A 12,867-nucleotide genomic window follows, 5' to 3' on the forward strand; every position below is an offset into this window, starting at 1 on the left:
GTACAAAGATACATAGCTAAGAAAAAGTATGAAGTTCACAGAGCCCTTGAAGCCGAGTCCGAGTTGCAGAATTTGCCCCGGAACGCGTATGCGGGCTAAACTAGGTGACCCGAAAGCCTGGGGAGGGGCTGGCGGCTGGGAGAACCCTGAAATACTAATTCTGAATGCACGGGAAAACTCCAACCTAAGGGTACTCGAAAGAAAGGATTTCTTTGGGAAGAGGTGTCTAAAGGCTACGACATTGGCCGAAGGCCCGCCCCCTGAGTCTGGGTACGGTGGCCGCGGAGGTTCAATCAACACAGGAGGGGCGCGCATTGAGCAGATCGTTTTGAGGCGTTACGGTGGCCGGGAAAGCTCAAGAAACACGGAAACGGAAAGGCCTCGGAGAATCGGCGAGGCGGGCAGGATGGCCTACAACGCTCACATAGATGGAAGACGCGAATTTACCCGAGAAAGCAAACGGAATGGAGCCTCTGAGAAGCTCCTACGCCCGCAGAGAAAGTCCGGAAGTTCAAAGCAGGGAGAACGTCTACTAGGTAAAAACGAACTTACGGCGGAGAGGAGGCGGAATACGGTGGCCGAGCTGGTTCTTTCTTAGCCGGAAGCGGCTCTCTCGAGAGGCGTGGCTTACGCGCTCCGGCCGGATACGGTAGCTGGCGGCTCCTGCAAGTGTAAAATCTCGCGCGATCGCGCTGGCGCCGACGGGGACGGGGCGGGGCTGGCGGCGGGGGCGGGGACCCGGAGCGGGAAGATGGCGGCGGCGCAGGAGGCGGACGGGGCCGGCAGCGCCGTGGTTGCGGCCGGGGGAGGCGGCTCCGGTCAGGTACGGAGGCCGAGAGGGGCCTGAGGGGTTCTTCCCAACCCGGGGGGCCTCCCACGGGGCGTGTCCTGCCCCTTTTCGCGGGACCTGGTGCAGTGGGGGCTCCTTGCCCAGAGGGACCTTGAGTACCGGGCCCAGGTGGGGCCGGGCAGCCCTGGAGGCCGGACAGTGCGGGGAGCGGGGCCCTGTTGCACGCCGGGTCCTCTGCACGCTCGCGCTGGGCGGCCACCAGGCTCTTTGCTGGAGCCGGGAGACAGTGGCGCGGAGGGGCGCAGACTTAAACCCAAGCGCCCTGGTTCTCTACTCTGCGATTCCAGACTCCAAGACCGTCCCTAAAGTGGTCTGGCGTTTAGGGTCTCCCTTGCAGTGCCTGGGATGTGGGCAACGACTGACTAAGTGGGAGTTTCCCAGCTCTAGGGAAGTCAAGTAATCATCGTGGGTAAGGGCACGGGATGTGAAGGCCGACAGACCCACTTTACAGACGGGAATCCCAGGAATAATGAGACTAAAGCGCTTGCAGAAGGTCACCCAGGTTGAGTTTGGGATCCATTCCGTGTAGAAGTGACCGGGCATTGTTGACCCAGGGTGGTCAGGACTGGGATGGGTGTGCTCACAGCATAAACTAATCCTATGGGGGAGTTAGTCCAGGTACTGAGGACTTCTGATCCATTGCTGCCTCAAGTAAATCAAAGCTGCAGAACATATTAGTTCAGGCATCCATCTTTCAGGCGTGTAGGGAATGGATGAAGTGACAGTAAGGTGCTGTCGACCCACCCACTGGGATGTCACTGACATGTGGGAGGCAGCACAGGGGAGACGAGTGCAGGTTGAGAGGGAAGAATGAAGCTGACTTTCTGTGTGACCTTGGACAAGTTCCTTGCCTTCTTTGGGCCTTCATTTCTCCAGTGGTAAGTGAAGGGGTTGCACAGGATGGTCAGCCATGTGATGGGTCACAAAGATGGTTCCAGTCACGTCCCTGCCATCCGTGGAGTGGGAGAGGAGACTGACATGTAGAGAGTTATAATCCTGAATGACTGGGGTTGTGGCAAAAGTCTGTGCCAGGGACCAAGGGAGCTCAGAGGAGGGGCATAAAATAGCACCTAAGGAGGACTCCAGGATGAGATTTGTGTGATAGAGCCCAACGTGCTTGGTTTAGCATCTGTAACCAGGGCCTGGCCTGGGGACAGCCTCAGGAAGTATTTGTTGAGTTAGCTCTAGAATGAACACTCTGTTCCTTGGCATCAGGGATTTCCCGGTCTCACTGAAGGAAGGTCTTCCCCCCGCTCTGAGTTTCTGCCCATTACTGGATGGAGGGGTGGATCAGAGAGGCTAGGGTTCAGGTTGCTCCGATTGCCGGGCTTCCAGGGACCCCCTGATTTTCTCTTGTCCCACCTCTGCTTCAAACCTTTCAAGACTTATTCCTTTGCCCTCAGGGTAAAGTATAAATTCTTTCGTAGGTCGAGGCCTTGTGTGATCTGAATTTTCTTCAGACTAGACTAGGGTTTTTCAGCCTCAGCATTTATTGACATTTTGGGTTGGTTAATTTTTTGTCGTGGGGGGCTGTCCCGTGCACGGCAGCCTGTTGAGCAGCATCTGTGACCTCTGCATGCTAGATGTCAGTGGCACGCTTACCTCTTTGCAGTTGTGGTAGTCAGAGATGTCCCAAGCACTGCTAAATGTCCCAGTTGCAAGATCACCTCTGCTTGAGAACCAGTGGGTGAGAGGAGTGTCACCCACTGTGAAGCTCTTTTATTTCCAGCAGTGTGCCTTGCTTTCTTTCTCTCTCTCTTTGTTTTTGTTTTTTTTTTAGATTTTATTTATTTGACAGAAAGAGACACAGTGAGAGAGGGAGCACAAGCAGGGGAAGTGGGAGAGAGAGAAGCGGGCCTCTGGTGGAGCAGGAAGCCTAATGTGGGGCTCGATCCCAGGACCCTGGGATCATGACCTGAGCTGAAGGCAGATGCTTAATGACTGAGCCACCCAGGTGTCCCTTGCTTTCTCTTTATTGCCTTTGCATCTTCTTCTCCCTTCTTTATCTGGTTGATCTTTACTCGTTCTGTACATCTCAGATGTCCCCTCCTCTACGAAGCCCTCTCTGACCCTCTAAGACTGGATCAGGGCTCCCACGGCACCATGGGCTCTCCTGTCCCAGCCCTGCCCACTCTGGGTTATATCATCTGCCTGTCTCTTCCCCTGGACTGGGAGCCCTTGGAGGGCAGAACCAGGTCTGTCATGGTCAACCTCTTGTCCCCTGCACTGCCCAGCTTGGGCATAGAGCACAGAGCAGGTGCCCCGTGTTTGTGGAATCAACAGATGTTGAGGCAGAGGCTGGGCTGGGCGGGAATTCCTATGGTGGATCATGGCAGTCAGTGAGGATGTGCTGGAAAGCCTGTCTTCATACTCCCAGCCCAGCCTCATGGTCTCAGTTGCTTCTGGGCCCCTTAGCCAGTAGTTCTGTGGATTGTGTGTGAGACTGGACATGCGGGTCCAGGAGGAACTGTGGCTTAGACAGTACTGTGTCCATAGCCACCATACCTTCCCCAGGCCTGTGGGGCCCTCAGCAGTCCATGCTCCTGCCAGCCTGCTTCTCCACCCAGGGTCTCCAACACAGGGCCCTCAGCCCTGCCCTTCATTCCTTCAGCTCACATATACTGAGTCCCCACTCCATGCAAGGCCCCAGGCTAAAGGTGGGGCTACAGCTGTGAACAGAACAGCCCTGCCCTCTTGGAGCTCATGTTCTATTTAGGGACTGGGCAGCGGGGATAGAAAAATGGACAAGAAAACAGTGAATAAGATAAAAAAGAAATATATATAGTGGGTCGGATATTGATAAGTGCCATAGACAGAGTAAAGCTGGGGAAGGGGATAAGAAGTGAGGGGTGGCTAAGAGGGTTGCAATTTAAACAAAGTAGTCTGGGAAGGCCTCTCTGAGGAGGTGACTTTTTTTTTTAAAGACTTATTTATTTATTTGAGAGAGCAAGCGCGAGAGCTAACTTGGGAAGGGGCAGAGAGAGGGAGAGAGAAACTTCAGCAGGCTCTGCTCAGCATAGAACCCAACATGGGGCTGGGTGGCATGACCCTGGGATCATAAACTAAGCTGAAACCCAAGTCAGTTGCTTAACTGATAGGCCACCCAGGGGCCCCTGAGGAGGCAATGTATGAACAAAAACTTGAAGGAGATGAGGGAGGGAGGCAGGCAGATATGGAGGGGTGGGAACCTCTCAGATAAAGGGAACAGCCAGTGCAAAGGCCCTGAGTGACAGGTGCCTGGCTGTATGAAGGAACAGTGAGGAGGCCATGTGGCTGAAGCCAGTGAATGAGGGGAGAGGGGTGAGCGTAGAGAGGCAGGGAGGGGGCCAGATGAGGCCAAGACTTGGGAGGCAACCTGAAGATTTTGCCTTTACTCCAAGGGAAGTGGAAGCCACAGGAGAGTTACCTTTCTTTTGAAGTGTAGCAGATCACACAACATTCACCTGTCATCAGTACGGAGACCAGTGGCGTTTACTCTGGTCACGCTGAACAGCCGTTGCCACTCACCATCATCCGGTCCCCATCCCCTCAGAACCTTCCAGTTCCCTTTTGCAGCCACTCTGTCCCCAGCAGAGCTCCTTTTTATTACCGAGTAGCTTTCCATTGTCTGGCTACACCCTCTTCATTCATCAAGGGGCATCAGGGTTGTTTCTGGCTATTACCAACAATGCCCCCGTGAGCATTTGTGCATAAGCTTTTGTGCATGTGTACGGTTCTCCTTTCTCTTGGGTGGAGACCTAGGAGCGGGGCTGCTAGTTTGTATGGCAGGTGCCCATTTCACTTTTTATTTTTATTTTATTAAAAAATTAAAAAAATATATTATCTGGGGGAGAGAGAGAGAGAGAGCACAAGCAGGGGGAGGGGCAGACAGAGAAGCATTTTCTCCGCTGAGCGAGGAGCCTGATGTGGGGCTCGATCCCAGGACTCTGGGATCACGACCTGAGCCGAAGTCAGATGCTTAACTGACTGAGCCTCCCAGGCGTCCTGCACATTTTACTTTTTGGTTCTCCGCTGTATTTTTCAAAGTTGCAGCTCTTGTTTCCCCACCGGTAGTATACAGCCCATCCAGCTTCGCCAACACTCGTGATTGTCTATCATTTTTGATTGTGGCCAGCATAGCGAAGTGCCTTCTTTCTGCAGTTTCCATTTATGTTTCTGTGGGAGGGTCTCCAGCCTGCTTGTCTGCCATTGCGGGTAAGAACAGACCTCAGGGTCAACCAGAGGTGGGTTCAAATCCCGGCCTGGCCTCAGCTTCTGCTGCTTGATGGGAATCAGCTCAGACCTGCTGGAAGCTCTTTCTTGGTCCCTGGTGCTCCCAGGAGCAAGGCCAGCCCTGAATGAGGGGGCCCTGTGCCTGTCTCTGACCTTGCCTGCTCCCCCAGCAACTGCTTCCCTGAATTTGTCCCTCTTCCAGCACGCTCTTCACCCAAATGTCAAAAATAGCTCCTCAGGCAGGTGTCCGACTACCTGATCCAAAGTGGCTCCCCGTCCCCACCCCAGGAGCCATTCTCTGCCCCTGCATCTTTTCTCCAGGGCACTTTTCCCCCCGTTTACCAGTTTGAATGATCCTGTTGACAGTTCCATGGGGTGTTTCCCTCTGGACCCTGAGCTCCAGGAGGGCAGGGCCCAGAGCTATCTGGCCACTGCCTAGCACAGAGCCTGGCATACAGTAGATGCTCAGGAAATCTTTTTGTCCACACACAAAGGAAATTTTTTTTTTAAAGATTTTATTTATTTATTTGACAGAGATCACAAGTAGTCAGAGAGGCAGGCAGAGAGAGAGGAGGAAGCAGGCTCCCCGCTGAGCAGAGAGCCCAATGTGGCTCTCTCAGGACCCTGGGATCATGACCTGAGCCGAAGGCAGAGGCTTTAACCCACTGAGCCACCCAGGCGCCCCAAAAGGAAATATTTTCTGTCTCTAACACACCAGTGTTTTTACAACCTGGCTCTTGGGTGGGAGAGAGGAAGTGACGTGCCCAAGATCTTACAGCCAGGAACTGCGGGACCCCAGAGCCCCCACCTTTTACCATGGTGGTGTCCCTCACATTGGGAGATACAGAGATGAGCCCTTGCTGGTGAAGGGGACGGGATGACAAATGCCAGAAGGAGTGGGCTCCAGGCCGTGGTTGGGGGAGGGTAGGCAGTGGAGGCCTAGACCTGGGTGCCGGGGGGCAAGCCCTTCAGGGAGTACATGTTGATTCCACAGAGCCCCTGCTCTGTGCGGGGTGGTGCTTCTGCCCAATGGTGACCATGACCGTCCTGGTTCTGCCTCTTGAAGGCTGAGCGGTGAGGGGACAGAGCTGGGAGGAGGAAGAGGACAGGATTAGGAAGCAGCAGGTGCAAGGAGAGGGGCAGGAAGAACCTCCCCATCTCAGGCCCTTCCTGACATCATGAAATTCTTTACTTCTGAGCTTCTGTTTCTTGAGTGAAGGTTGTTCTTCTGGAAGCTCTGCCTGACCTCCCTGGCCTCCCTGCCTCCTCGTCATCCTGCTGCCCTTTTCCTTCCTGAGTAACAGACTAGTGGGTGAGCCTCTCTGAGCCTCCATTTGCGTGGCTGCTGATTGGAGATGCTCATGGTTCTGGCCCCATAGGGCAGTGTGTGCTGTTTGTGGCACGGACTTCTGTCGTGGCTCACACTCTGGCTGTGTTTCTGTGTTTATCTGTGTCTGTTTCCTGCTAGTTAGGAGCCCCTGGAGGGGTGGGTCCTGCACAGGGCTGGCCACAGAGAAGGCCCTGTTTGCCCAGGGAAGCACCTCTCAGACAAACCCAAGGCTTACAGAACCTGGCCCTGGTCACCCTTCTGCACTATCCCCAGTAGACACCTTGCATCCTGGGCTCCAGCTTCAGGGAGCAGTGTGGACCATCCTCACCACCAGACCATGTCTCTCCCCTTCCTTTCTGTACTTGCTGCCTCCTCTGTGGTGTCCCCTTGTTACGTATTTTAGGCCTCAGCGCCAATGGTCCCTTCCTCCAGGAAGCCCTCCTTGACCTCCAGGCTGGAACAGATGTCCCTGCTAGGATCCTATATCCCCGCCCTGTCCACTCTGGATCATCCTTGTCTGGGGACTCTTGGGCTCCCCGACTGGACTGTGATCCCAAGGAGGGCAGCACAAGGCTGTCTCGGTCACTTCTGTGTCCCCAGCACAGAGCTGGTTTTGGGGGAGTGTTTTTGGTGACTTTACTCTCCATTCTCCAGTTACTGATCAACGCACCTGCTCTGTGTGCTTAGCCCTGTGCTGGGCCTTGGCACACAGTGGGGCCTCAGACCGCCCCCATGCCTCAGGTGGCACCTTCCTTCCTGACGCGCATCTCTTGTTTCCTGCAGGTGACCAGCAATGGCAGCATCGGGAGGGACCCGCCGGCGGAGACCCAGCCGCAGAACCCACCACCCCAGCCGGCACCCAACGCCTGGCAGGTCATCAAAGGCGTGCTGTTCAGGTGAGCGGGTAACGGTTGGTTTTATTCACTGAAAAAAAATCAAGTAAGGAAAGTTTGAAGAAGAAAAGGAAAAAGTCACTGGGATGGACCAGCACCCTGTCAGTGGAGATCTGTTTCTTTTTTTTTTAATATGACAGAGTTTTCTTGTTGTGGTAAAATATACTGTTGTGGGATTTTGTTTGTTTTGTTTTAAGATTTTATTTATTTATTTATTTATTTATTTATTTTTTAAGATTTTATTTATTTATTAGTTAGAGAGAGAGAGAGAGAGAGAGCGAGCATGAGCACAGGCAGAGTGGTAGGCAGAGGCAGAGGGAGAAGCAGGTTCCCCGCTGAGCAAGGAGCCCGATGTGGGACTCGATCCCAGGACGCTGGGATCATGACCTGAGCCGAAGGCAGCTGCTCAACCAACTGAGCCACCCAGGCGTCCCTAAGATTTTATTTTTAAGTACTCTCTACACCCAATGTGGGGCTTGAACCCATGACCCCAAGGTCAAGAGTCCCATCCTCTACCAACTCAGCCAGCCGGGGGTCCCTAAAATACATATTAATTTACTAGGGCTGCTGTAACAAATGGCTCAGGCTAGGGGCAGGGGTAGGGTGACTTAAGCTACAGAAATTTATTTCCTCACGGTTCTGGAGGCTGCAAGTCTGAGATCAAGGTGTCATCATGTCTGGTTTCTTCTGAGGCCTCTGTCCTTGGCCTGTAGATGGCCATTTCCTGTGTCCCTACATGGCCTTCCACTGTGTGTGTCTGTGTCCTAGTCTCTTAAAAGGACACCAGCCCGCCCTAGTGGCCACACTTAGCTTTAATCACCTCTTTAAATAATACAAACACAGTCACTGAAGTGCTCAGGGTTAGGACTTCAGCATATGAATTGGCCTGGGATGGGGGTCGCGGGAGGGAACGGGGTGCACACACACAGTTTAGCCACAACACGTACATTACATAAAACCTTCCATTTTAAAACCTGTTTTTAAGTGCACAATTGTGCAACCATCACCACTGCTCCATCTCCAGAACTTTCTCATCTCCCCAAACTGAAACTATGTCCATTAAGCACTTACCCTCCGTTTGCCTTCCCTCCAGTCCCTGGCACCCACCATTCTACTTTCTGTCACTATGAACTTGACTGTTCTACTTACCTCATATAACTGGAGTCCTACAGGCTGTGCATTCGTGCCTGGCTGTTGGTGATCTTTGTGTGTGTGCGTTCAGATGGTTATTTCCTGGGTTGTGGGAGCACAGGGCATGCCTTCTAGAAGCTCGGCCCCTGACCGAGGCCCTGGGGAGATGCTGGGTGTGGGTGGGGAGCTATACATGAGGCTGAGTTTTGCCTCTGCTGGCCTGGACCTAGTGACAGTTCCCTTCTCTGCTCTGGGCCTTTTTTGCCCATCTGCAAAATGGACATTTCTTTGTCTGTCCAGAGATGTATTTTAGCGAAATGTTTTCAAGAGACAGGCTATGTGTTTAAGCAGGCTTTTCTTTTTTTCTTTTAAAGATTTTATTTATTTATTTGACAGAGGGAGAGGGAACACAAGCAGGGCGAGCAGGAGAGGGAAAAGCAGGCTTCCCACTGAGCAGGGAGCCCAGTGTGGGCCTCAATCCCAGGACCCTGGGATCATGACCTGAGTCAAAGGCAGATGCTTAATGACTGAGCCTCCTAGGCACCCCAGACTTTTTCTCTCCTTAGTTATGAAGAATTTCTTGGCAGAGTTGTTTGTTTGTTTATTAAGATTTTATTTAAATTCCAGTTAGTTGGGGGGCATGGGTGGCTCATTGGGTTAAGCCTCTGCCTTCAGCTCAGGTCATGGTCTCAGGGTCCTGGGGTCGAGCCCTGCATCGGGCTGTTTGCCCGGCGGGGAGCCTGCTTCCCCCTCTCTCTGCCTGCGTCTCTGGCTACTTGTGACCTATGCCTGTCAAATAAAATCTTTAAAGATAAGTTCATTCATTCATTCATTTATTCATTCCCATTAGTTAACCTGCAGAGTACTCATTCCAGATGTATCCTACAGTGACTCGCCAGTTCCATCCACCAGCTGGTGCTCATCCCAGGTGTGCTCGGGCACCCGTGACCTTCGACCCCACCACCCGTTTCTCCCATCTCGCACCCACCTCCCCTGTGCTAACCAGCGTGCGTCCTGTGTAATGAAGGGTCTGTTTCTTGGTTTGTCTCTCTTCCTCCCTCTCTTTTTGTTTTTTCCTTTACCTGTTTGTTTTGTTTCTTAAATGCCACAGAGGAGTGAAATCACGTGGTATTTGTCCTCTGACTTAATTTGCTTAGCCTTGTACTCTAGGCCATCCGTGTTTGGCATAGGGCCAGCTTTCGTTCTTTTTTATGGCTGAGTAATATTCCAGCACGTGCACGCATCACCTCTTTGTCCATTCATCCATTAGTCGGTGGACACCTGGGCTGCTCCCCGAATTTCGCTGTTGTAAATGCTGCTGTAAACATCAGGGTGCATGTATCCCTTCGAATCAGTATTTCCGTGTTCTTTGGGTAAATACCTGGTAGCGCTGTTGCTGGCTCTAGGGTAGTTGTGTTTTTAATTTTTGGGGGACCCTCTGTGCTGTTGTGCACAGTGGCTGCCGCCATCTCCATTCCCACCACCGGAGCAAGAGGGTTCCTTTTCCTCCATATCCTCGCGCAGCCGAGTTGTTTAAAGGAGCCCTCCCCTTGGCTAGGATGGCCTCATGTGGCCGTAGCCTGCCACCAGGGAGCCTGGGAGATATGGTCTTTATTCTGGGAAATCTCGCACCCTGCTGAAAGCAGGAATTTTGTTCCCGAGGAAGAGGAGGGTGGTTTGGATGGCCAACTATGTTTCTCCTCTAGGCTGTCTTACTCGTTTGTTTTTTTTTCCCCCTAAACTTATAAATTGATGAATAATACACACTTATCGTAGAGAGTAAAATCAAAGAATACAGATGCATAGAAAGAAGAAAGTAACAGAAGTGTCTCGGATCGGGGACCGTCCCGTGAGCACGCACGTGCCGTTCGCCTCCAGTGAGATTGTAGGTGGATGCTCACAGACAGTTGTTCAGAAGAGAGAAAAACCGAGAACAGCCTGCTTGTCCACACTGGAGGATCAGCTCCCAAAATGGGGGAGGGAGGGTGCCGCGGAAGTGGCTGCTAGAGTCCGACGTCGAGTAGGAGCACAGGTCTGTTCCGACGTCTCAGTCCCCCCACCTCCGAACCGTGTGTGCAGGTTGGCTGATGGTCCCTCTTGTGTCTGAGTTTCCATCTGGAGTTCAGAATCCTGCCGGTTAGCTCGCAGGTCACGAAGGGATGCTATGAGGCTCCGGTATCTGCTCAGAATTGGCCAGGATCACTTTTGTTTTTGATGTTAGAAAAACCTTAGAAAATTACAAAGAGAAACAGCTGGAGGAAAAAAGGACAGCAGCCCACCATCTCAGATGCAGTCAACCCTCACACTTCGGTGTGGGCCATGCCCTCCGGCCCGGCGTCCTCCAGTGGTGCCACCCAGGACGCGAAATTCCCCAGTGTTCCGCCCGGGCTCTTGGGCGCCGTGCCTGACGTGTCCCGACCTTCTTCCACGGTGGGGCCTCTGTTCCCTCTCCCTTCTCTGTTCTACTCTCCCCCGCCGCGCTCAGTAAGCACCTGGATTTTTCTTACCTATCAGTTTCGTTTCTTTATTTCTTTTTTTTTTTTTTCCCCATGCTCCAAGCAGCTGCGGATAAAGATTATTTTTATCTTTCCCTTCACTTTTACATAAGAGCAGCCTGTTTTACATAGTTCTGCACCTTGATTTTTTCTCATTAACAGTATATCTTAGAAATCTTTCCACATCAGTACATAAGGGCACTTCCTTCTGATAGACATTTTTAATACAGTTCCAACGGAGGCTCATTTCCTCCCTTAGAACCAGGCCTCACCGAGCATCCGCCTGGCTGGGGGCCCAGAGACCGTCTTGTCTGGTACTCTGAAAGTGGGGTCCAGGGTTTGTTTTCAGGGGCCTGGGAACTCTCCAAAGCTTCAAGTAGATTGCGTGAGAATGGCCTTTTTGGGGGAGAGAGGGTGGAGTCTGGGATTCACCACCTCTTCGTGGTACACCCCTGGTTACCTGGCGTGGGGGATGGGACGGGAACCGGGTGGGAAAATGGATGAGATGGGAGAGTGTTCATTCTGTCTTTTTATCTATTTAACATCTTTCTGAGCCCGGGAATGTAGGAGTATCCTAGGTGGGGTGGGACAGAAGATCGAAAGTCTCTTTTTTTTGCTGAGCCAGGAAGTTGAAAGCATTAGGGGAGTGCCAGTTCCTCTATAGGCCTGTTGTCAGAGGGTAGGGCTTCCTGGCCTGGAATGTGTGGATGGAGGCAAGTGGCCATGTGCCGTCTGAGAGGATCCACAAAACTGGGGGCGTGTAGATACACACAGGTGCTCTTCAGGGAACTGGGGATCTGGAATCCCTAAAAGACATCTGGTCCAGTCAGCCTCGTTTTACACATGGGGACCCAGAAGCCCAGAGGGAGTGGGACTTCTGTAGGCCACACACTAAGCCAGGGCCAGTCTGCCAGTGGGTGTCCTTGCTCCCACACCCTCCCTTGGCATATGTACTAAAATGGGAGCCTCTCTCGGAGGTGGAGGGTTCCCCTGAGATTACCAGTTCCAGACCTTCCTCAGCCGTGTGCATCAGGGACTTCTTGGGGAGGCAGCAGATGGCTCAACAGGGCCATGGCCCCTGAGACCCCAGACCCCAGGGCTCCAGAGCTTCTACAGGCCAAGATGAGTCCCTGTGCCTGATCCTGCCCCTCCGTGTGGTTTGGGACCCACCTACACTAGAATTCCCTTGTAGTATTTTTCCATTCCGGAGAGTTTGTCTGCATCTTTTCCTGTGATGAAACACTTCAAAAGTACTTATGAGTGTGTACCAGGCTTCTTTCTAGACGGCACATACTTATCACGGGTGCATATTGTGTGTACTTAGATAGAGATACAGATAGCCATCCACGTATTTAATGCTTATGAACAACCCCATGAGGTAGATGGTGTCATTATTCCCATTTTAACTGGGGAGGAAACGGAGCTCTGGAGAGGGTAAGAGTCTTGCCTGAGGTCACACAGTTGACAGGAGGCATACCTGGGCTTTGGGTCCACGTATAGCAGCTTAGAGGCTGAGCACTCAACCTCTGCTGTATTGCTTCTCATAGTAATTAATAAGTACTCGTCTCATTTAATAATTACATAGCAGCATGTGTCTGAGTGACCTGAATTAACTCAATAGCAGTTTTTTATTTCTCTCTCATGTACTGCTCTGGACTTAGACCAGGATTCTGCAGTCTTCTGCAACCCAGATTCTTTCCTGCTTTTTGTTCGACCTTCGCTGGGTTTTACCCCTTAGCTGCATGGCCTAAGATGGCTGCTGAAGATCCAGCCATCACATCTGCCTTCTAGGAGGGAAGAAGGAATCAAGGAGGCATGCTCTGTCTCTTTAAGGACACTTTTCCAAAACCCAGCACAATACATGGTGTTTATGTCTTATTGGCCAGGACTTCACCCTGTGTCCACTCCTAGCTCTAAGCAAGGCTGGCAGCATCCATCTGGGGTCTCCTCGCACCA

The 12,867-nt window shown here is 52.4% G+C and overlaps 1 protein-coding gene across 2 annotated transcripts in view; it reads left to right on the forward strand.

Moving 5' to 3' along the window:
- Positions 1 to 718: 718 nt before the first annotated feature.
- Positions 719 to 12,867, forward strand: part of CLPTM1 (CLPTM1 regulator of GABA type A receptor forward trafficking) — a 28,595-nt gene continuing 16,446 nt past the window's right edge. Inside the window, exons 1-2 of one of the 2 annotated variants that reach the window (XM_032838887.1) lie at positions 719 to 823; positions 7,176 to 7,288. In XM_032838887.1, coding sequence (XP_032694778.1) covers positions 752 to 823; positions 7,176 to 7,288 — 185 coding nt within the window. In that variant the 5' untranslated portion in view covers positions 719 to 751. Of the gene's footprint in view, positions 824 to 1,587; positions 1,729 to 7,175; positions 7,289 to 12,867 lie in introns of those variants that run through there. The other variant, XM_032838886.1, reaches the window with a different exon arrangement.

Source organism: Lontra canadensis, unplaced genomic scaffold (genome assembly GCF_010015895.1).
Source record: "Lontra canadensis isolate GAN:19392208 unplaced genomic scaffold, GSC_riverotter_1.0 scaffold107, whole genome shotgun sequence".
Taxonomy (NCBI): Eukaryota; Metazoa; Chordata; class Mammalia; order Carnivora; family Mustelidae; genus Lontra; species Lontra canadensis.